General features: G+C 39.0%; 2 protein-coding genes across 12 annotated transcripts; both read right to left on the reverse strand.

The window, feature by feature from the left end:
• Positions 1–3223: 3223 nt before the first annotated feature.
• On the reverse strand, positions 3224–21505 carry LOC115677563 (uncharacterized). 9 transcript variants are annotated; one of them, XR_008816927.1, is made up of 14 exons: positions 21346–21505; positions 8768–8858; positions 8545–8657; positions 8342–8464; positions 8084–8256; positions 7865–7940; positions 7236–7322; positions 6379–6459; positions 6258–6290; positions 5648–5701; positions 5284–5527; positions 3976–4054; positions 3813–3883; positions 3224–3683 (listed from the first exon to the last, which is right to left on the reverse strand). XR_008816927.1 is itself a non-coding variant. In XM_030600749.2 (14 exons), exons 1-14 carry the CDS (start codon positions 10709–10711, stop codon positions 3567–3569), a joined length of 1353 nt encoding a protein of 450 aa, XP_030456609.1. In that variant the 5' UTR covers positions 10712–11122; the 3' UTR covers positions 3224–3566. The 9 variants fall into 9 exon arrangements, 1 of the variants encoding a protein (XP_030456609.1); XR_008816929.1 differs by having other exon boundaries at positions 8751–8858; positions 21346–21504; XR_008816923.1 differs by lacking the exons at positions 8768–8858; positions 21346–21505 and adding exons at positions 9264–9375; positions 10520–11126.
• LOC115677554 (uncharacterized) lies at positions 15916–22993 on the reverse strand. Of its 3 annotated transcripts, XM_056312903.1 has the most exons (15): positions 22750–22894; positions 21520–21631; positions 21038–21128; positions 20815–20927; positions 20612–20734; positions 20354–20526; positions 20135–20210; positions 19506–19592; positions 18694–18774; positions 18571–18603; positions 17955–18008; positions 17794–17835; positions 16628–16706; positions 16467–16537; positions 15916–16376 (listed from the first exon to the last, which is right to left on the reverse strand). In XM_056312903.1, exons 2-15 carry the CDS (start codon positions 21571–21573, stop codon positions 16260–16262), a joined length of 1194 nt encoding a protein of 397 aa, XP_056168878.1. In that variant the 5' UTR covers positions 21574–21631; positions 22750–22894; the 3' UTR covers positions 15916–16259. The 3 variants fall into 3 exon arrangements, with proteins under 3 accessions (XP_056168878.1, XP_030456597.1, XP_056168879.1); XM_030600737.2 differs by lacking the exon at positions 21038–21128 and having other exon boundaries at positions 22750–22993; XM_056312904.1 differs by lacking the exon at positions 21038–21128 and having other exon boundaries at positions 21520–21636; positions 22750–22890.
• Positions 22994–24429: the final 1436 nt, after the last annotated feature.

The following is a 24429-nucleotide window of genomic DNA, read 5'->3' on the forward strand; positions in this document are numbered from 1 at the left end:
GTGGAATGGGCCGCGTAGACACCTAATTTTTTATTGGGATTTTGGACCACATTTTGATCGGAATTCCACCCGCCAATATCTCTGTCGAATGGTATAACGGGATCGTGCTCAGCGAAAGCCTTTTAATGACACCCAATTTTGGCCAATTTGGTCGTGTATGATTGTGACTGTCCGATCTTGATGTGTTCGGGGAAATCACGATTTCACGGACTAGATGATAAGAACACGTGGATCTGATGGAGAGATTTTCAATGTCTTAAGAATCACTTCGATCAGAGTTTTCTAGACAAACAGACGATCAAAATTGGGTCGAAAGTCAGAGGAAAATGCACATTTTAGATGTTTAAAGAACAAACAAGAAACGGCGGCGGCTTTCAAGTTTCAATCGGGCAGTCCCGAAACTGCCACGACGTAGTTGCAAGGTCGGCCCGGCGGTGCACGGCGCAGGCCTGGCCCTATGCGGGGTTGGCTAGGCAGTACGCAAGGCCGAGCTGGGCCTTGCCCAGGGCCCAAGTAGCCTTGCACTAGGCCATTTTGGCCTTTTGCAAAATTGTCTGAGCCTTTTACAAGGCTATTTAGGCCTTGCACAACCCTACTCGCTCTAGTCTTCAAAAATTTCCCATAAATAGGGGCTCCCATTTGCATTTTTTTTTTTTTATATTTATAAAAGGGAAGTTTACTCTAAGCTCTGTTTCTCTCTTGAATAGGAATTCTCTCACACTCGAGGTTCTTTTGATTTGTGAAGATTGTTTTGCGCGCATGGTACATGTGTATATATAGTAATAATGTCGGAGTAATTTTTTTTAGATCAAGAAACCCTGTCCTTATGCTATTGAGGTAGCAAGAAAATTCTAATAGCAAAATAGGTTCATACACCGAGGGTTAGGCCAAATGAAGGGGTGGATACCCTCAAGGACGGTGTGCTCTGTGCATGTGATTAGTTTTTATAATCATTTTGAACAATTACAGAATTTATTGAAAGATGATTTTAAAAAAATTTGGCATCTGTGCATTGAATGTTGTTAATTAAACTCTAGAATGAAAGGTATAAAATAGCTCATCACTGCATTGTGAACAAAATGTTGCATTTGAATCAAGCATATCATGATTATGTATGTCAATAGTACAATTACGCAACATGCATGAATTAACCTGTAAATGCAAGAAAATACTCGTTTTGAGATCCCATGCTCCGCGAACTTGCGTGCTACTATGAAATCAAACATTGCTTTGAGTTTATATGCTGACTTCGAATCATCCGCTATCGTGGTAAAGTTACATGAGATTGAACGTGGGTTGGCGACGATTGCATGCCAATGCCGACCGTACGCTGATATGATTTGATTGAATGTTGTCTTAATGGGATTAGATTCGTCCCTGTTCGTTACTAGCACACTTTTTGCATACGTGAAGTGTATTTATTCAGCATTGAATTCACACCACTCTATCAACAACACCAAATTGAATAAGCATTGGCTCACTTTATTTATCAGTCAACACAAAACAACAAATCACTAATATTTACTCTTTGTCGACTAAGATTTATCACGTGACAATCCCTAACTTTTCCCTCCACTCTGTTGCCTTTTAGTTTATGTCAATTGAGAAGCAAAAGTGAAGATCGAATTTGAGAAATATCGAAGCCCTAATTTGTGATTACATAGAGAGATTGATTTGGGATTTTGGGCGTACTGAGAGAGTGCTAGTGAGAGCTCAATTTGCTTTAGAGACGAAATGTTGAGGAATCGAACAAAATCAAAGCCCTAATTTGCGATTATCTCATAGAAATTGATTAGAGAGAAAGATAGAAGACGACATGCACAAACATGAGGAAGACGACGTATGAGTGAGAAGCCCCAATTTGCCAATGAGAGCGATGTCGTCGTTTTCAGGTTACTGCACGCACATAAACGACCTTGTTTCTATTTTAGAGAGAGACATATTTTTACACAACGTACAAAACGATGTCATTTCTCTCCAAGTGGACAAAAATTTCCACGTAAGAATTCCATTTATTTTATAAAATTCCACATCGGAATGCAAAATTAAGTGAAAAATGCACGTAGGAAGATTTGTTAGAAATGACGCTCAAATGATCGATTTTACTCCTACGTGGCATTTAAGTGAGCGAAAAAAAAAATTACAGTACTCAAGTGAGCGTAGTACAAAAGTTATGATACTTGCGTTGTTCTTATCCCGGCTCATAACACACTTATCTTAAAGTTTTGGCATCGCGGCCTAGGAGATAATCATGTGCAGCCATTGCACACTTGCACTGTTTTTCACATAAAATAAGAAGTAAAATCACAATTTAAGGAGCGTTTGTTTCGTGGAAAACGCAAGATTTAAATAAACATTTTCCGAAAAATGATTGGTTATATCGCTTAGAAAAATTAATCAACAAAAAATATTTTTATCAACGAAAACAATTTATTCCTAATTATTTTTGTAGATGGTGAAAATGTTTTTCACTTATTCATTTTTATAAGTGTTACAAAATATTAATTTTCTTGAGTTTTTTATGAAACAAACACGCCATAATAAAGGGAATCAAATTTTCCATTGGGAATTTGAAGAAGTTCATCAGCTACATAGAAAAACATAATATGCATTTTGGGGAATCGCCGTGCTTACAACCTCACAAGATCCTATCACATCAAAGGACACCGTCCAAGCAATCGAAAGAATTGCCAACATGTCTTCAGCCACACATCTCACATCGGCATGCTCGAATTCCAAATGATTAGATTACATAACAAAAAGTCAACGGAACCAAACAATGGAACTGGGTTTGAATGCCATCACCTCACACTGATCCTCTCTACCTGCACTTTACCTACAATTCCTTTTCCATGTGATCTTGTTTTAACTGACCTCTTGAATTAATTACATTTGATACTCCTTTCAGCTGGCTCCACACTTGTAATCAACATTTGTTATGCAGGTTCTGTCGACGCCTTTCTCCGTCTCGCATGGCAACTGTCATTATTCTAAGCCGTCTTGAGTCTCATATGCTTGTCTTCGAGTGAAATGAATCTTTTCGGCGCGCCTGTACAGCACCAGTCTTTCCATAAGATTATGCAGATGAAATTGATGGGGTTCACAGTTGCACTGATAAGTTAGTATTTGGACTCTTGAGACTGTTCTTCTTGACAATGACTAATTCTTGGATCTTTATATCCATCACGGCACAAAATAACTAGAATTGAAGCAAAAAGACTGATTTGACTTTAATTAAGTTATCTGATGGCCTTCAAGATATAGTAAAATTTAGCAGTTAGCTGGACTGCTGATTGTTATAATTAATACAATAACGAGGAAATACATTATCGATACATTTGATAAAGTGAAATTTCATAGCAAGACCTCCTACGGGCAAAGGCTGGAGAAGTAACCTTAAGCTGCTTATCTAAGAATCAGCTCCCAAACTCTCCTATATTTACAACTTTGTCAGATGCAACTCCTCGAAAACAGAATTACTTCTCCAAGAGCTTATCCGAGGTACATGCAACCACGACACCCTCGGTCAAATTTCATGACTACATGAAAATTAGATGATTTGTAATTTATCCAGTACTGCTGCCAAGTAATGGTGCTTCTTGGTCATCTATGTTGTCCTGATCTGAGTTCTGGCTTGACCAATCTTCTGGTTTAAGCAGACAAGCGTACGCGAAAGACAGAACCTGAACATATAAATCGTTTTAAGAAATAATGTAATCAAAACTCTATTACTGGGTGACCCTTACCAAAAAAAAAAAAAAAACTCTATTACTGGGTGACAAACTGGGGCATCAAAAAAAAAATTTCCTCACCATGCATACAGAGGCACATACAATGCTAAAGCCCTTGCAGTTGAAGGGGGCATTATCTGATAGGAACCAAGCTGAGAAAATAGAATGTATAATGATTAGCATGGTCGGTTAGAGAAAATTCGGTTTCAAAATGCCAAAAGAAGATTAAAAGCAGGCAAGTCACCAGTCAAGGGACTCATGGCAAGGGGCGATAAAAAACTGGCTATTGCTTTTATACCAACTATGAGTCCTTGCGCCTTTCCCTGCAGGTAAAATCGAAACCGGCGTCTTTTAATCACTTGTAATGAGTTCAAAAGGGTAAGACCTTCATGACGCTACACATAGCAAAGTTTCTTGCATAAAGCCCAGATAATATGAAACTATAGACTGAACTATCAAGAAAAGAGCACATCATGAACTATAGACTGAACTATGCCGTCACACTTCCAGATGTTTAGATGCACTTTTTTTTTTACAGACACTGCATGAGTGCCACTAGTAGAAAAGGGATTCAAGAAACTCAGACACTATAGGGTGCTTGGACACAGATCGAGTATGAAGGTTGTTCGATGATGTCTTAAGTTCTATAACCTGACTAATCTTTTCCATCACTTCCAGTCGGGTTGACTTGCTTAATCAATTATATCAGGCAATTTTCAACCTCATTGCTATTCAAAATGTTACTTCAATTAGTGAAGGTTTATTGGGAGCATAGACATATAAATCATCCGATCTTTCTTTCATGCCTCAAAACTTTTTTATGAACTTTATTTGAGTCCCTGATGTCCAATTTCGATAGCCTCATCCTCTAACATTTGTTATTGCGTCTAGTTAAGAGAATCATCTGCATTGTTCATACTCTCTGCAAGGGCTTTCATAGATGTTTCTCATTTTGAATAAGACTGCCAACACATAGCATTCTTGTCATCCTACTTAGTTGTTCCACACCACAAAATGGCATCCATCAACAATCTACTCACAAGCTGCATTGAAGGAAAAATTAAGTCTCGATGCATAGTATTTTCAAGTGAGAAAAAGTCCGACAAGATCAGGTGATTTTTCAAGTTACTTCATCATGTAACATCCATGACATGACAACAGTGACAGGTTGGCTTACAGCATATGACCTGTGTGTATGTTGTTTTCGTAAGGAGTATTAAAGAACAATGACATAAGGAGGATAAAGGACAAGTCGTTTATAGTAAAGTTCCAGGCAAGTAGATTATTTATACAAATATATATTAATATCTTTCGACACAACTTTTGAGCAAAGCTATAAAAAGAATGTATTAACTAACTGAGCTCTTTAAGTTTGTATTTCAGTTCACAAGATAAGTTCAAGTTATCCTTGTACAAGCATGAGCTAATGTCACTGTTCACAGCACTGATAATTTGGCACTGAAATGTGAACATTCTAGCAATCCATAAGTGCCTCCAAATTTGACACCAAAAAATTTCCATTGTCAATCATAGCCATCCCAAACTAGTTTACCTCTGACCATCGCCATAGCAATAACAAACTCTTTTGTTATGCTAACACATGCATATCTGAATCTTCGGTTTGTATTCTCAGAAACAGATGTCATGGAGGGATCAAAGTCAACATCCTTGGGTTGCAGAGTTTGGCAGTAACCACAAGTCCATGATGTACGGTGCATAAAAAGCAGAATAGATAACGGAATATCCATGCTAACCTGATCGGCCGAGCTTGATGCTTTTGAAATTATGGCATAGGTCTTCACATACAGATGTAAAGCCGATAAACATCACCCATAGCAAGAGTAACAAAAAGGACAATGCATTAGAAAGAAAGTCTCTCTCTATCATGGGAGGAAATGATGAGGATAATTACTTACAGCAGGATCAACAAGGGCATAAATAACTCCAAAAGAGGCACTTAAGTATGCCACCTGCAATATGCATTGCCATAGTAGTTATATTATGAAGCCTAGAGAGTCACCAGAACTCATAACTTTGGACTTAGGTGAATAGAAAACTAAAGTTCCTTAATTCTCACTTAATCACCATAAACGGTGTCCTTTTTTCCCTTTGTATATTTTCCCTGGGGTTTCCAAAGTCATCCTACTTTTCATGCTATTGACAACTCCTAAAACCAGGAGAAGGAGAAGAGATTGAAGAGTTACTCCAACAATGTTCTCTTCTCCTGAAGAAGCCATTAGAATTTTCACATATGCTGAAGAACAACTAGTGTTTGGAAATGAGCCTCATTTATATCTTTATCCTGTGAAGGAGGTTGAAGGTCTTGTTACTTTGCTTGCTGTATGTGTATTAGTGTCCCATCCCCTCTGTTGCTAGTAACATCTTAACGAGAAATTATTTCTGTAATCTCTACACCATGCTGCATAATAGCACGCTAGAATATCTCTATTGCTTCAATAGGCATGAGATTGTTCCTTTTCTCTGTCAGAACTGAAGAACCATTCTGGGTAAAATAGAGATGCATACCCATGATGCCCAAGCCAAGCCATAGAACAATGCCTGTGAAGGAAAAGGCAATTCCCATGATTATCCATCCACAATAATTGTTGACTGCGGGGAACTGTATTTATCTGAAAGTACTACTTACATAAGCAATTGATGCAAGTAAGCCTACACAGAGTATTACTTTTTCTCCAACCCAAGGATTTACAAGAGGGAGAACCAAGATCTGTAAAATTAAGAACATAAATTAAACAAAAGATTGATTAGGAGGTGATTTTGTACCAAATAATCAGAAAAGCGTTGGTCAAACCATGAAATGGTAAACGGGATGTGGTTGTACAAAAGACGCAATTCAAACTGATGATAATTGAGACCAAAGAGAACTTTTGTAGGACCTCTAACAAGCATCTTAAATTTTGCATTGATTGTTACATGGCACAAATGCATCGTTAAAGAAATGCAGCATCTGAATCTCTCTCTCTCTCTCTCTCTCTCTCTCTCTCTCTCTCTCTCTCTCTCTCTCTCTCTCTCTCTCTCTCTCTCTCTCTCTCTCTCTCTCTCTCCACGCTTCATGTGTGGGCAGGGATGATTTTTACATTTAAGCTTCCAACTTTCATCTCAAACTCTTCAATCACTCTTCCTTAGTGAAATGTAGAACGGCAATCACTAGGTTCTCTGAAAGACAGGCTACAAGAGCAATCCTGTGAGTCCAAACTTCACCCAGCGAGAGCAAAATCACTTCTGATCATTTTCTGGCTATGTATGATGCCATTCATTCCTGATATATCTGAACCTGCCTTGTACTCTCCTTTTTACTTTACTTCCATGCCGTTACATTATTACATAACATAATCAGGTTATACTAATTGTCCATAACATGAAGAGGGAAGAAAGAAAGAATAGCGACGTAAAGATGCCTAGTGCTCAATCTGTATTAATTAATTATCAAATGAAAATATAACAACTTGCAAAGAAAACATACACGGTCTACTGATGACAAACCTGTGAAACTATTGAACCTGCTTCCACCACTATTAGAATCTCCGAAAACTGATTCTTAGTAAAACCGAAAGCTGCCTCCAGATAGTACTGAAAAGGTAGTTTTGTAAGTGTCAAGCATTTAAATTGAATAAAAGCAACAGCTAAGAGCATGAGAAACATGAACACAGATGGACTGGATACCACAAATTCCATCACTTAGGTCCTACTGGGGTCGGTGATCTTTCCTACAAAGTACAGAATTCCAGGATCTGCCCCTCTTTAATTAGTCGATATCAATATGTTCTTTGCAGCACTATCAGAAATTATGTCAAGAGATTTGGGAAGCAGGAGTACCATTTTGCAACCTCATATGAAGAAGAAATATGAGATGACAAGCATTAAGAAGATTATATCGATGTGACGATATAAGGATTTCCACATATTCGAGTTCTAATTTATAATTGCACACTTTCCACAGACTTAAATGTGCTGGCAACCCCTGCTTAATTGTCTTGAAACTCCTGGTCTTCACGGAAGATTGAATTCGTCTATAATCATGTCATGCGTGTACTTCTGACGAAACGGCAGTAGAGTCAACAAAGTTTCAGAGAACTATTAATATATAAGTAGTGGCTAAAGAAAAACAATACTAGTAATACGTTGCTGATGCCAGTCATTCCCAACTCGTAGAAGAAGGAAACAATGGAGATGCCTCTGAGCGTTTGACTGGAGAATGACAAGGAATTCATTAGGCAGATAAATAAAAGATAAACAGGATCCTATTCTTATGAAAATGTGCATGATGTAAAAGATTGAAGTCTTTCCGAGATGCAGTTTCCAAGACCACTAGAATAAGGAAATATAAATACCTCCTTATGACTATTATAGCAGCATCTCTCATTGACCTGTACCGTTTGGATACACCCCTAAAAATCCTAGTCGACCATGTTGACTCTTCGTCCTGCCTTGGGGCATACTCAACTGTCTCACACAGAAACACGTAGATATATATCGGGGGACAGAGCAAGAGAGCTATTGAAATCTGTAAGGAGAAATTGCATTAGCAAGAGGACCAGAAAATTGAAAGGATAACCAGAGATGCTGTTAAAATTTCATCAACGGCTTACATCAAATATGTACTTCTCTGGGAGAAAACGTGCTAACAAGTTTCCCAGGACATGAGAAGCAGAAAGAAGACCTGTAATCCAGCTAAACGCGAAAGCCCTCTTACCGGGTTCAACGACATCTGCCTACTAAGACGAAAGGAACTTTTTGGTTATAGTCTGCTATTTATGACTCACGATTTCTTCCAGTTCAGGAAAATGCTCACCGCATAAGTAATGGAAACACATAATATACTGCCCTGACTGAGAATGTTCGATATAGTTCTGAGCACATAATAGGCATATACAAATCCCCTTGACTGATTCCAGGCCAGCATAGCTGAAACAAGAGAACGAAGAAAAGGATGAACTCACTATTGATGAGAACTACATTGAAGATAATCATAATTTAATTACCAGAGAACAAGCCTACTTGATGTGATCACATACATAAGGGAGCAACCAAAGCATGGGCCTGGTATAGTTCCTTTATAAGATTAAGAAGCTTTTCCTCATTGTAGTACATATATCTGCCATTTCTCTGGCAATAGTTCAAAAGGGATAAAGGGAAGCAAGTCAATTCAGCAGTATAGACCAGAGAGGGTATGTTGGATGAATCATTTTAGGACCTTTACAGGAACTTATGAAGAATAAAACAGTAGGAACATGAAAGGACTTATTAATTCCGGATCTTGTTCCTAGTTTGAACATGCAACATACATACTGTAATCAATCCTGTAATCAATCCCGAGCAGCTCAACTTGGGCAATAACAGTAAATAAGAGAGAATCAGTAGTCTGAGTCTGTTCTGAAGTGCATTAGACTTGAATGAATCAGAAAGAAGGGGAGAAAGTACTGCTTGAAAGACATGTTGGCAGATGCATGAACATGCAATCACACACGTCACTCACAAATTTTCAGAAAGCTACTTTCAAGTGAGTCTCACCAAAGGGAAATACGGACGTTGATATGATTACAAGGAGCACCGGTTTTCGTCCATACTCGTCTGCAAGCTGACCGAGGATCGGGATTGAAAACATCCTGAAAACTCCAACGATCTAAACTAGAAAAAAAAAAAGGGAAATAATAAGTTATCTTTGCCTGGCAGTGTTCTTTAACTTGTGAATTTAGTCAGTCGAAATGAACACTGTCTTGCTAAGCATTTTCCCAACGTGGCACCGAATTGGATCTTACTTTGCCGAAGCATACTTTATATGTATCCGTATTTCCCATTGAACATTCTAGGAAACTCGTGAATGTCCACCATGGCCATTATAAACATGCTTAAAGAAGTTTCTGTGAGAAACACAGCATGACCCTCTTTCACTAGAATCTTTACCGGCAGCCGACATATTGCATTGCTGCTTCTTTCTGCTAGCGAAATATGTTGAGCGGCAATCTACTTTAACCCGTTTATGGGAATTATTGGCAGATGACATATGAGATCGATCTAACCAATTTGTCAGATATCAAATCTCGAATTGAAGAGCACCGCCCTGTCAAGGCGGAAGCTGCCATTCGAGTAATCTGTTACTTCATATCTGCCAAGGAAATTTACTTTGAGCAGTGCCAGGAATGTGCTAGGGGAACAGAGCATATTATATGTACTAAAAAAATTATTTCTTCTTGTACTATTCTGTGCTAAATATATTTAGATATTGAGCTCACATTGATGATGACTGATCCAAGCTTCAGTTTCATCAGGTAATGCAGAGACCTTGCAAGTCGTGGTTTACTTAAAGCATGGTTTCTCTACACAGGAAAATTACAGAAAAAGAAAGCGGGAGGCGATTGAAAATTCTCGTTGACAATATTTATTTTTCTATTTTTAGGATATTATTGATAATAGTCTTCGGCATTATATCGAGAAAGTGGCATTTTAATATTCAGTGAAACAAATTTACGGTAAAAAATTAAAACATTATCCATAATAACATGGCCCTCGTAAACATATCGATAATGCTAAAAAAAATTTAAAAAAAAGTAGGGAGTGCTCCTTCTAATCCAAAAAGGACCAAAAAAAAAGAAGAAGTGATAAATAGTGAAGTATAAAAACTATCAATTTAATAAATAAATGCATATCCAATTTAGTAGCTGACGTCACCTGAAAACTTCCCCAAAAAGGAATATGTTTTCCGTCTCTCAGCAAGAACTAGAAGAAAGAGTAACATAGAAAGAAAACAAGAGGCGAGCGATAGTTACCGTCTGTTCGAGGCCATTGAAGTAGATGACTTCGGAGCAAGTGGTGTCGCCGGGGCACAGAGCGTCGATCAGGACGTCGACGAGCACCGACACCGTCATTTCGTGGGCGGTCCAGTGGACGCAGAGCGGGATCAGCAGGTGAACCAGTGGCCTCAGCCCCCTCAGACCACCCCCGCCGTTCTCGAACAACATTCCGAGTTCCTCGCCGCCGCCGCCGCCGCCGCCGCCGCTGCCGTCGCTATGTAATTGAAGTCGATGATTTCTTTTCTTGTTTTCCGCGAAGGCCGAGAGAGTGCTGTGCTTGTGTGATCTCTAGCGAATTTAAGAACGGAGTTTGTGTTCGCGTGTGTGCGAGAGAGAGAGAGAGCGCGCAGAAGTTGGATGATGTTTTGGGGTTGACTGGTTGTTGAACGCGAAAGGGCGTACAAGATGGGTGCGTGTGAGAACGCGAAGAGAACGAGAATCTCTGTTTCTGCAGTGGAGTTTCAGATACTGTTGCTTGATAGGAACCACTCGGGAGAGGCAGAAACACAACCACAGAGAGATTGATTCAGTGAAACTTCATTTACTTCCCTTCCGGACTTCTTTAGTGATCTGCACCCGAGACATACGCTAAATTAACCATCATTCTTAATGTTCTAAACTCCTTACCCAACTTCGATTTCGGCGTCTACACTTTCCACCACGAGTGTCGAGATATTCGGTATATCATCCATCACGCACAACAACGACGACCGTGATGATTATTTGTATGCATCGATCCCATACATGTGATGGTATTTTTAACATATCTCCCAACTCCATCCTTTACATGATTCAATTCAAGATATGTACAATGACATGGGATGGCTTGTTAGGAACCATACGATTCATACCCGTTTCATTTGCTTATGTTTTTGGTTCAACCTTGTTGTCGGATGTTATTTCCAGTTCCCTGGTAGTTCAGGACGCAATGGTTGGTGTTTTTTTGCACTTGATCCAGTAGTCCATGTTATCCTTGTTAGATGTAACTTAGCGAAAGACTGGAGATTCCGATTATTGATAGATAAACAAAAATTATGCACAATCAGAATCGAATGCAGAAACGTGAAGAACTCTGTACTAACCTCTAGCCATTGATGAAGTCGAAAACCAGATACGCAGAGACTTGAACGATCGTCAATAGATACTTCTAGCCATTTGCCCTCTTAACGTTGATGACGTGTTTTTAGATAATCAGGTAATAAAAGGGTTTGACTTTGATGACCTATATATAGCACCCATTCCGCTAACTTCTTCCATCAAGATAGTTATCTTAATATTAGGCGATCACCATGGTTATCATGCACCTTAATGCGGACAATAAAACATCAACGAAATTAATTTATGTGGGCAATAATAAACCGAATGTAGGATCACATTATTGATATTATAATATTCTCCCATTTGATCCCAACCATTCATCAAACGAAATATTGAACCAAAACACAAAAACTTCATGCTAAAAACAAAACACATGAATCATGGCGATAAGTCCTCTTAGAGCGAGTATTATCTTCCATGCATCACAATGCGTCTTATCAGCTCATATGTAATAACATAACTTAATGAATAAATCGTATATTTATTATAGGTAAAAATGATTGTTATTCTCAAAATAAATGAATGTGTACACCAAAATTGAAAAAAAAATCACTAATGAATAAGAGTTTCACAAATTTATCTATATGAAGAAAATTTACATGATAGGACTAATTCCCATCCTAGCCACATGATTGTTATAACTTAGTGATAGCATGCATTTAATTAAAGGATCAGCTAACATCAATTCAGCGCTAACGTATTCTATGACCATTTTGTTATCTTTAACACTTTCCCTTATGACTAAATACTTGATGTCGATGTGCTTACTTTGACTATCACTTTTGTTATTTTTAGCCATGAAAACTGCAGCGGAATTGTCACAAAATATCCTTAATGGCCTAGCAATGGAATCCACAACTCTAAGCCTAATATGAAACTCTTCAACCACACACCGTGCAAGTGGCCTCAAAACAGGAAACGAACTCAGCATTCATAGTAGAAGTAGCAATCAAAGTCTGCTTCGCACTTCTCCAGGACACGGCTCCGCCAGCAAACATAAAAATGTATCCAGATGTTGATTTTCGATAATCAATGCAACCAACGAAGTCTGAATCCGAATAACCAACTACTTCCAGGTTGTCAATCTGTTTATATAAAAGCATATAACCTTTTGTACCCTAAAGGTACATCATCACCTTCTTTGTAGCTCTCCAGTAATCCATACATGGATTACTCTTATATCTTTCCGACATTCCCACAACAAAAGCAATGTCAGATTAAGTGTATACCTGAGCATACACCAAGCTTTTGATAGCAAAACCATAATGGATGTTTTTCATTTGCTCCCTTTCTAGATCGCACAGCACACAGTCACACGCACCTGCATATTGCAATCTAGCTAGTCTGTGTTTGAGTTGTAATTCAGCATCTTTTTTTTGCAAAGATTATTTAAACAATGGCTTGGATCGCTTTCTCAGAGTTTTTTTTTTATCTTTGATTATAATTTCTTATTACGTATATTTTACGTATTCAACAATTTTAAGTCGTTTAGTTCTTTCTTATCGTTTGTTGGGTTTATTAGAAATTTGTGGTGGCTAATAACAATGAAATACTCACTTATGTCTATAACATATTTGGAGAGGTTCCTATGGTTGTTTCGACCGCTACCGGTGGAGAGGTTCATACCTCGGGGCTTCGTTTTGTGGCAACAAATGCTGCAAGCCTTCAAGCTGAAATTATCTATGGTGGTACGGGTACACATCAAGAGGCTTTGCCTTCTTTGATAATACCATCTTCGGTTACACCAAATGAGAAACTAGAGAAATTTATTGGTGTGGACTTTAAGCAGTGGCAGCAGAAGATGTTCTTCTATCTGACCACGTTGAATCTGGTCAAGTACTTATCGAGAGTGTTCCCGATAATTAATCCAGTTGAGCAAAATGTCACGACGTTCGGGCATTGGAGGCTTGGAAGCACGGGGACTTCCTATGCCAAAACTCTATCCTTAACTGTCTGGTAAGTTCTCTATATAATATTTTATTGTAACATTGGAACTGTTAAACAGTTATTGGAGTCCTTAGAAAAGTATTGCGAGATTGAGGATGTGGGCACCAAGAAATTCGTGGTTGCCAAATTCTTAGCCTTTAAGATGATGGATCTAAATTTGTTATGAATCAAGTCCGGGAATTGCAAATAATTCTGAACGACATCTTTGCTAAGGGAATGTTATTTAGTGAATCATTCCAAGTGGTAGCTATTATTGGGAAGTTGCATTTGGATTGGTCAGACTTCAAAAATTATTTGAATTACAAATAGAAAGAGATAAACCTTGAAGATCTCATTCTACACCTCAGAATCGAGGAGGATAACAGAAGGAATGCAAACCTTCCTATAGAACCAAAGACCAACACTGTTGAGTTTTCCAATTCCAAACAAGATAGGAAGAGGAAGAAATCTTTTCGAGGAAAAGACAAGCAGAAGGAACAGTCCCAGAAATTCCAAGGGACATGTTTTGTTTGCAATAAGCCTGGGCACTGGGCTATGGATTGTGAGAAGCACCCAAAAAAAAGCAAGGGCGGTGGTGCAGCCAAGTAGCTAAATTTGACAAGGTAGGCAGATGATAAGAGACTGACTGCAATGGTGGCATTTGGGGTATCCTTGGTGTCAATCAATAATGATTGGTGGTTGGACACATGTGCCACAAATCACTTGTGTGGATATACACCCGTTTTCATCTTATGAGAAGGCTGAGGAAGAGGAGATGCTTTATATGGCTAACTTTACATCAGCCAAAATTGTCAGGAGAGGAAAGGTGATCCTGAAGTTCACCTCTGCTAAGGAGATCATCATGCTAAATGTGTTGCACGTATCAGAGATTTGGAAGAATCTCATTTCTGATTCCATACTTGTCAAGAAGAGTTTCAAAATTGTATTTGAATTTGACGAATTTGTACTTACCAAATGGGGGATGTATGTGGGGAAATGATTCTTGTATAATGAACTGTTCAAAGCTAATATAGCTGTAATTGATGTAAACTCGAAAATTTTGTATCCAAAAATTATTAATAAAGAGAAATCTTCAGTTTACACTATTGTGTCTCCTTATCTATGGCATAGTAAATTAGGACATGTAAACTATGGTACACTAATGAATATAGCAAACTTGGGGCTAATTCCAAAGTTTGAATTGGATAACCGTTACAAGTGTGAGACTTGTGTTGAGGCTAAGATTGCTAAGAAATCTTTCAAATGCGTTGAAAGAATGAGTGAACCTCTACAACTAGTCTATAGTGATTTATGTAATTTAAAGTTTATAGAAAGTAGAGGTGGAAAGGAGTACTTTATTAATTTTGTGGATGATTGCACTCAATTTTGCTATGTTTATATGTTATCTAGCAAAGATGAGGCTATGAGCATGTTTGTCAAGTATAAAAATAAGATCGAGAACCAAATTGACGGACGAATCAAAGTGCTTAGGTCAAACAGAGGATGAGAATATAGTTCTTCCAATTTAAAAGAGTTGTGTGCTAGTTTTGGGATAATTCGCCAAACAATTGTATCTTGTACTCCGCATCAAAATAGAGTTGCTGAACAGAACAACAGAACTCTAATGGAGATGGCTAACACCATGCTCTTGAGTTCAGGTTTACCTCATAATTTGTGGGGGGAGGCAGTTTTTGCAAACTATATTCTTAACAAAATACCGCACAGGAAAACAGGTAAAACTCCATGTGAGTTATGGAATAGAAGGTTACCATCCTACATTTTTTTGAATGTGTGGGGGCGCCTAAACAAGGTGGTGATTCCTCCTCCTAAACAAACTCAGTTGAGACCTAAAATGGTGGATTGTATTTTCATCGGTTATGCTCAAAATAGCAGCATATATAGATTTTTGGTTTCAATGCCATCAGCTGACATTGATCCTCTCTACCTGCACTTCACCTTCAATTCCTTTTCCATATGATCTCAACTCAGTTTGTTTGAACTAACCCTTGAATTGATTACATTTGGTACTCCTTGCAGCTGGCTCAACACATGTAATCAACATTTGTTTTGCCAGTTCTATCGGAGCCTTTCTCCGCCGTGGCAACAATAATTATTCTAAGCCGTCTCGAGTCTCTTATGCTTGTCTTTGAGCGAAATGAATCTTTTCGGCACGCTTGTACAGCACCAGTTTTTCCATAAGATCATGCAAATGAAATTGATATAGTTCACAGTTGTACTGATAAGTTGGTCTTTGGACTCTTGAGACTGTTCTTCTTGACAATGACTAATTCTTGGATCTTTATATCTCTCCCAGCACGATATAACTAGAACTGAAGCAAAAAGACTGATTTGACTTTAATTACATTATCTGATGGCCATTAAGATATAGTAAAATTTAGCAGTTAGCTGGACTGCTGATTGTTATAATTAATACAATAACGAGGAAATGCTTTATCGATACACTTGATAAAGTGAAATTTCATAGCAAAATCTCCTACAGGCAAGAGCTGGAGAAGTAACCTTAAGCTGCTTATCTAAGATTCAGCTCTCAAACTCTACTATATTTACAACTTTGTCATATGCAACTCCTTGAAAACAGAATCACTTCTCCAAGAGCCTATCCGACGTACAGGCAACAGCAACACCCTAGGTGAAATTTCACGACTACATGAAAAGTTAGATGTTTTGTAATTTATCCAGTACTGCTGCAAAGTAATGGAGCTTCTTGGTCTTCTATGTTGTCCTGATCTGAGTTCTGGCTTGACCAATCTTCTGGTTTAAGCAGACAAGCGAATGCGAAAGAAAGAACCTGAACATGTATATTATTTTAAGAATTAATGTAATCAAAACTCTATTACTGGGTGACAAACTGGGGTATCATAAGAGTTCTTTTTCTCACCATGCATACAGAGGCACATACAATGCTGAAGCCCTTGAAGTTGAAGGGGGCATTATCAGATATGAACCAAGCTGAGAAAATAGAACATAAAAAGATTAGCATGGTCGGATAGAGAAAATACGTTTCAAAATGCCAAATGAAGATAAAAGCAGGCAACCCACCGGTCAAGGGACTCATGGCAAGGGGTGATAAAAAACTGGCTATTGCTTGTATGCCAGCTATGAACCCTTGTGCCTTTCCCTGCAGGTAAATTGAAGCCGGCATCCTTTAATCACTTGTGATGAGTTCAAAGGGAAAGGCCTTCATGACGCAACACATAGCAACAATTCTTGCATAAAGTCCAGATAATATGAAACTGTACAAGAAAAAAGCACATCGACCGGCAGGGGACTATACCGTCACGCTTCAGATGTTTAGACGCACTTTTTCTTTCCAAACACTGCATGAGCGCCACTAGTAGAAAGGGATTCAAGAAAATCAGATACTATAGAATGCTTGGACACAGATCGAGTATGAAGGTTGTCCGATGATGTCTTAAGTTCTATAACCTGACTAATCTTTTCCATCACTTCCAGTCGGGTTGACTTGCTTAAACAATTATATCAGGCAATTTTCAACCTCATTGCTATTCAAAATGCTACTTCAATTAGTGAAGGCTTATAGGGAGCATAGACATATAAATAGTCCGATGTAAAGTATTTTCAAGTGAGAAAAAGTCCAACAAGATCAGAGGATTTTTCAAGTGACTTCCTAATGTGAACATCCATGACATAATAACAGTGACAGGTTGGCTTACAGCATATGACCTGTGTGTATGTTGTTTTCGTAAGGAGTATTAAAGAACAATGACATAAGGAGGATAAAGGACAAGTCCTTTATAGTAAAGTTCCAGGCAAGTAGATTATTTATACAAATTTATTTTAATATCTCTCGACATAATTTTGGGGCAAAGCTATAAAAAGAATTTATTAACTAACTGAGCTGTTTAAGTTTGTGTTTCCGTTCACAAGATTATTGCAAGTTATGCATGTATAAGCATGAGCTAATGTCACTGTCCTTAGCACTGATAATTTGACACTAAAAAATGTTTTCATTGTCAATCATAGTGAACCCAAACTAGTTAACCTTCGACCAACCCCATGGCAATAACAAACTCTTTTGTCTATGTTAACACATGCATATCTGAATCTTCAGTTTGTATTCTCAGAATCAGATGTCATGGAGGGATCAAAGTCAACATCCTTAGGTTGCAGAGTTTGGCAGTAACTACAAGTCCATGGTGCACAGTGCATAGAAACAGAATAGATAGTGGAATATCTATGCTAACCTGATCAGCCGAGCTTGATGCTTTTGAAATTATGGCATAGGTCTTCACATTCAGATGTTATAGTCGATAAATGTCACCAATAGCAAGAGTAACAAAGAGGACAACGCATTAGAATGAAAGTCACTCTCTCATGGGAGGAAATGATGAGGATAGTTACTTACAGCAGGATCAACAAGGGCATAAATAACTCCGAAAGAGGCACTTAAGTATGCCACCTGCAATATGCATTGCCATAGTTGTTATATTATGAAGCCTAGAGAATCACCAGAACTCATAGCTTTGGACTTAGGTGAAGAGAAAACTAAAGTTCCTTCATTATCGCTTAATCACCATAAAGGGTGTCCTTTTTTCTCTTTGTATATTTTCCCTGGGGTTTCCAAAGTCATCCTACTTGATTTTCATGCCATTGACAACTCCTAAAACCGGGAGAAGGAGAAGAGATTGAAGGGTTGCTCCAACAATATTCTCTTCTCCTGAAGAAGCCATTAGCATATTCACATTTGCTGAAGAACGGCTAGTGTTTGGAAATGAGCCTCATTTATATCTTTTATCTTGTGAAGGAGGTTGGAGGTCTTGTTTCTTTGCTTGCTGTATGTGTATTAGTGTCCCATCCCCTCTGTCGCTAGTAACATCTTCACGAGAAATTATTTCTGTTATCTCTACTGACCATGCTGCATAATGGCAGGCTAGAATATATCTATTGCTTCAATAGGCATGAGATTGTTCCTTGTCTCTGACGGAACTAAAGAACCATTCTGGGTGAATAGAGATACATACCCATGATGCCCAAGCCAAGCCATAGAACAATGCCTGTAAAGGAAAAGGCAGTTCCCATGATTATCGATCCACAATAATTGTTGACTACAGGGAACTGTAGTTATCCGAGGAAGTACAACTTACATAAGCAATTGATGCAAGTAAGCCTACACAGAGTATTACTTTTTCTCCAACCAAAGGATTTACAAGAGGGAGAACCAGAATCTGCAAAATGAAGAACATAAATGAAACAGAAGATTTATTACGAGGTGATTTTGTACCAAATAATCACAAACGTGTTGGTCACACCGTGAAATGGTAAATGAATGACATGGGATGTGGTTCTGCAAAAGACACAATTCAAACTAATGACAATTGAGACCAAAGAAAACTTTTGTAGGACCTCTAACAGGCATCTTAAATTTTGCATTGATTGTTACATGGCACAAATGCATTGTTAAACGAATGTGGCATATGAATCTCTCTCTCTCTCTCTCTCTCTCTCTCTCTCTCTCTCCACCCTGCATGTGTGGGTAGGGATGATTTTGACATTCCAGCTGCCAACTTTCATCTCAAACTCTTCAATCACTCTTCCTTAGTGACATGTAGAAAGGCAATCACTAGGTTCTCTGAAAGACAGGCTACAAGAGCAATCCTGTGTGTCCAAACTTCACCCAGGGAGAGCAAAATCACTTCTGATCATTTTCTGGCTATGTATGATGCCATTCATTCCTGATATATCTGAACCTTCCTTGTACTCTCCTTTTTACTTTACTTCCATGCACTCACATTATTACATAACATAATCATGTTATAATAATTACCCATAGTATGAAGAGGGAAGAAAGAAAGAATAGCGACATAAAGATGCCTAGTGCTCAATCTGTATTAATTAATTATCGAATGAAAATATAACAACCTGCAAAGAAAAAATTCACGGTCTACTGATGACAAACCTGTGAAACAATTGAACCTGCTTCCACCACTATTAGAATCTCCGAAAATTGATTCTTAGTAAAACCGAAAGCTGCCTCCAGATAGTACTGAAAAGGTAGTTTTGTAAGTGTCAAGCATTTAAATTGAATAAAAGTAACGGCTTAGAGTATGAGAAACATGAACACAGATGAACTGGATACCACTAATTCCATCACTTAAGTCCTACAGGGGTCAGTGATCTTTCCAACAAAGTACAGAATTCCAGTCTGTGCCCCTCTTTAATTAGTCCATATCAATATGGTCTTTGCAGCACCATCAGAAATTATATGCAGAGATTTGGGAATCAGAAGTACCATGTTGCAACCTCATATGAAGAAGATATATGAGATGACAAGCATTAAGAAGATTATATCGATGTGACGATATAAGGATTTCCACATATTCGAGTTCTAATTTATAATGTCACACTTTCCACAATTTTAAGTGTGCTGGCTACCCCTGCTTAATTGTCTTGAAACTCCTGGTCTTCACGGAAGATTGAATTCGTCTATAATCATGTCATGTGTGTGCTTCTGAGGAACCGGCAACAGAGACATCTAAGTTTCAGAGAACTATTAATATACCAGTAGTGGCTAAAGAAAAGCAATACCAGTAATACGTTGCTGATGCCAGTCATTCCCAACTGGTAGAAGAAAGAAACAATGGAGATGCCTCTGAGTGTTTGACTGAAGAGTGACAAGGAATTCATTAGGCAGATAAATACAAGATAAACAGGATCCTATTTTTATGAAAATGCGCACGATGTAAAAGAATTGAAGTCCTTCCGAGATGTAATTTGCAAGGCCACACGAATAAGCAAATTTAATACCTCCTTATAACTATTCTTGCTGCATCTCTCATTGAACTGTACCGTTTGGACACACCCCTTTTAATCCTAGTCAGCCATGTTGACTCTTGGTCCTGCCTTGGGGCAAATCTAACGGTCTCACACAGAAATATGTACATATATATCGGGCAACAGAGCAAGAGAGCTATTGAAACCTGTAAGGAGAAATTTCATTAGCAAGAGGACCAGAAAATCGAAAGGATAACCAGAGATGCTGTTAAAATTTCATCAACTGCTTACATCAAATATGTACTTCTCTGGGAGAAAACGTGCTAACAAGTTTCCCAGGACATGAGAAGCAGAATAAAGACCTGTAATCCAGCTAAACGCGAAAGCCCTCTTACCGGGTTCAACGACATCTGCCTACTAAGACGAAAGGAACTTTTTGGTTATAGTCTGCTATTTATGACTCGCGATTTCTTCCAGTTCAGGAAAATGCTCACCGCATAAGCAACGGAAACACAGAATATACTGCCCTGGCTGAGAATGTATGATATAGTCCTGAGTACATAATAGGCATATACAAATCCCCTCGATTGATCCCAGGCCAGCATAGCTGAAACAAGAGAACGAAGAAAAGGATGAACTCGTTATTGATGAGAACTACATTGAAGCTAATCATAATTTAATTACCAGAGAACATGCCTACTTGATATGATCACAGACATAAGGGAGCAACAAAAGCATGGGCCTGGTATAGTTCCTTTATAAGATTAAGTAGCTTTTCCTCTTTGCAGTACATATATCTGCCATTTCTCTTGCAATAGTTCAAAAGGGATAAAGGGAAGCAAGTCAATTCAGCGGTACAGACAAGAGAGGGCATGATAGGAATCATTTTATGAGCTTTACAGGAACTTATGAAGAATAAAACAATAGGAACATGAAAGAATTTGTTGATTCCGGATCTTGCTCCTAGTTTGAACATGCAACATACAAACTGCAATCAATCCCGAGCAGGTCAACTTGGGCAATACCAGTAAATAAGAGAGAATCAGTAGTCTGAGTCTGTTCTGAAGTGCATTAGACTTGAATGAATCAGAAAGAAGGGGAGAAAGTACTGCTTGAAAGACATGTCGGCAGATGCATGAACATACAATCACACACGTCACTCACAAATTTTCACAAAGCTACTTTCAAGTGAGTCTCACCAAAGGGAAATACGGACGTTGATATGATTGCAAGGAGCACCGGTTTTCGTCCATACTCGTCTGCAAGCTGACCGAGGATCGGGATTGAAAACATCTTGAAAACTCCGACGATCTAAACTAGAAAAAAAAAAAAGGGAAATAATAAGTTATCTTTGCCTGGCAGTGTTCTTTAACTTGTGAATTTAGTCAGTCGAAATGAACACTGTCCTGCTAAGCGTTTTCCCAACGTGGCACCGAATTGGATCTTACTTTGCCGAAGCATACTTTATATGTATCCGTATTTCCCAATGAACATTCTAGGAAACTGGTGAATGCCCACCATGGCCATTGTAAACATGCTTAAAGAAGTTTCTATCAGAAACACAGCATGACCCTCTTTCACTAAGTTCTTTATATTGCATTGCTTCTTCTCGCTGTTAACAAAAAATGTTGAGCGGCAATCTAATTAACCCGTTTACGGGAATTATTGGCAGATGACATATGAGATTGATCTAACCAATTCGTCCGAAAACAAGAAAAATCTTGAATTGAAGAGCACCGCCCTGTCAAGGCGGAAGCCGCCATTCGAGTAATCTGTTACTTCACATGCTGCTAAGGAAATTTACCTTGAGCAGTACCAGGAATTTGCCAGGGGAACAGATAAATGAAAAGGCATATTATATGTGCTAGAAAAATTATTTCTTCTTGAATAATTCTGTGCTAAGAATATTTTAGATATTGAGCTGACATTGATAATGACTGATCCAAGCTTCAGTTTCCATCAGCCAATGCAGGGACCCTGCAAGTCGTAGTTTACTTGATAATTCTCGTTGACAATATTTAATTTTTCTTTTTTTAAGGATATTATTGATAATAGTCTTCGGCATTATATCGAGAAAGTGGCATTTCACTATTCAGTGAAACAAAAATCACGGTAAAAAATCAAAACATTATCCATAATAACATAAATAGTCCTCGTAAACGGTAAACTTATCGATAATGCCTAAAAATTATTTTTCACAGAAGTAGGGAGTGCTTCTGCTAATCCAAAAAGGACAAAAAAAAAAGAGAGATATAAATAGTGAAGTACAAAAATTCTCGATTTAATAAATAAATGCATATCCAGATTAGTAGCTGACGTCACCTGAAAACTACCCCAAAAAGGAATATCGTGTCGTCAGCGAGACGTCATCCCCCGTGCATGTAAGGCGGTAACGGAGAGAGAAAACTAAGAGGCGAGTGAGAATTCACCGTCTGTTGGAGGCCGTTGAAGTAGATGACTTTGGAGCAAGTGGTGTCGCCGGGGCACAGGGCGTCGATCAGGACGTCGACGAGCACCGACACCGTCATCTCCTCGGCGATCCAGTGGACGCAGAGCGGGATCAGCAGGTGAACCAGCGGCCTCAGCCCCCTCAGCCCGTCCCCGCCGTTCTTGAACAACGACATTCCCCTCGCGCGCTCCCCCTCGCCGCCGCCGCCACCGCCGCCGTGATTGAAGCCGATGATGATCTTTTCTCTTGGTGGGTTTTCGGCGAATGTCGAGAGAGTGCTGCGCTTGTGTGATCTCCAGCGAATTTAAAGAACGGAGCTTTTGTATGTGTGTGTATGTGCTCTCGCGTGTGAGAGAGAGAGAGAGAGAGAGAGAGAGAGAGAGAGAGAGAGAGCGGAGAAGTTGGTTGATGTTTGGGGTTGACTGGTTGTTGAACGCGAAAGGCCGCACAAGATGGGTGCGTGTGGGAACGCGAAGAGGGCGAGAATCTCTGTTCCTGCGGTGGAGTTTCAGGCATTGTTGCTTGATAGAAACCATCCAGGAGAAGCAAAAACAGAAACAGAAACGCACAACAAGATTGATTCAGTGAAACTTCATGTTTGAAGGACCGAGTACGAGACTTCTTTAGTGACCCGCGCCCGAAACATATGCTAGAATCAAATTTGGACCGCTGTACCATCATTCTTAATGTCCTAGAGTTGTTACCCGACTCGATTTCAGCACTAAGTCCACGACGAGTGCCGAGATAATTTGGTAAACCCATCAATCAAGCACCACGACAACCACGATGATTCTTTGTATGCATCGATCCCGTACATGTCGCGGTGTTTTAGCATGTCTCCCAACTCGGTCCTTTACATGATTCAATTCAAGAGATGTACACCGACATGAGATGGCTTGCTAGGAATCGTACGAATCATACCCTACCCCGTGTCATTCGCTTATGTTTCTGGTTCAACCTTGTTGACCGGAAGTTGTTTCTAGTTGCCTGTTAGTTGAGGATGCTGTGGTTGGGTGTCCTTTTGCACTTGTTTTAGTAGTCCATGTTGTCCTACCTTTTCTAACTTATCTAGTTGATAATGCCTGTGCTTTTAGCCAGAGGCACAAACCAAAAGCTACACGATCAAAGACCTAGGATCTTGTGGGACCTGGGACGTGAGATCGTGCGTGATTAAGGTTGATGGGTGCGCGAGCAGAGTTAAGCGTGTTAAGATTAGATATTGCGAATTGTTCTTGCCGCGCCTTCACGGGCTAATTTCTCTTCTTCTTTTTCTGTGTTTCCAAGGAGCGTGTCCGCTCGCGCTGGGCAGGTGTTCCGTGTGTGCGGCTGTGTGCTGGGTGTGCGTGGAGAGTGTGGGGTGCAGGTGGGGTTGAGAGACAAAACAATGGTTTGACTTCATTAAACCTCCATGCAAGTTGAACTATTTATACTCATTTGACTGGTTGGAGGGACAATGACAGTGGAGAACACTTAACATTCTAATTTATACAAACCAAGGTGGTTGGGTTGATGGTAAATATTCCGCGAGATTATAAGTTCAATTTGTATCGTGAATAAACATCCAAAAGGCTCGTGTAGTGTTACTTAGCTGCAACATACTTTATGTGGAGAGAGACTTTCTAGCTGCTCGTATCTTGATGGAATGTGATGATAGGTTCGC

This window comes from Syzygium oleosum, unplaced genomic scaffold, assembly GCF_021117445.2.
Source record: "Syzygium oleosum isolate NSW1041296 unplaced genomic scaffold, Sole_v2.1 Sole_v2.07, whole genome shotgun sequence".
Lineage (NCBI taxonomy): Eukaryota > Viridiplantae > Streptophyta > Magnoliopsida > Myrtales > Myrtaceae > Syzygium > Syzygium oleosum.

Excerpts from the sequence above, each read along its gene's own strand:
- LOC115677563 (XM_030600749.2), bottom strand. The coding sequence starts at position 10,711 with ATGTTGTTCGAGAACGGCGGGGGTGGTCTGAGGGGGCTGAGGCCACTG. Across the intron at positions 7,323-7,864 it reads GCATCAGCAACGTATTACTA|TACTATCTGGAGGCAGCTTT; the intron begins GTATTGTTTTTC and ends CTACCTTTTCAG. Across the intron at positions 3,884-3,975 it reads TGCCATGAGTCCCTTGACTG|CTTGGTTCCTATCAGATAAT; the intron begins GTGACTTGCCTG and ends CTATTTTCTCAG.
- LOC115677554 (XM_030600737.2), bottom strand. The coding sequence starts at position 22,944 with ATGTCGTTGTTCAAGAACGGCGGGGACGGGCTGAGGGGGCTGAGGCCG. Across the intron at positions 20,211-20,353 it reads GCAAGAATAGTTATAAGGAG|TCAAACACTCAGAGGCATCT; the intron begins GTATTAAATTTG and ends GTCACTCTTCAG. Across the intron at positions 16,377-16,466 it reads TATGTGCCTCTGTATGCATG|GTTCTTTCTTTCGCATTCGC; the intron begins GTGAGAAAAAGA and ends ATACATGTTCAG.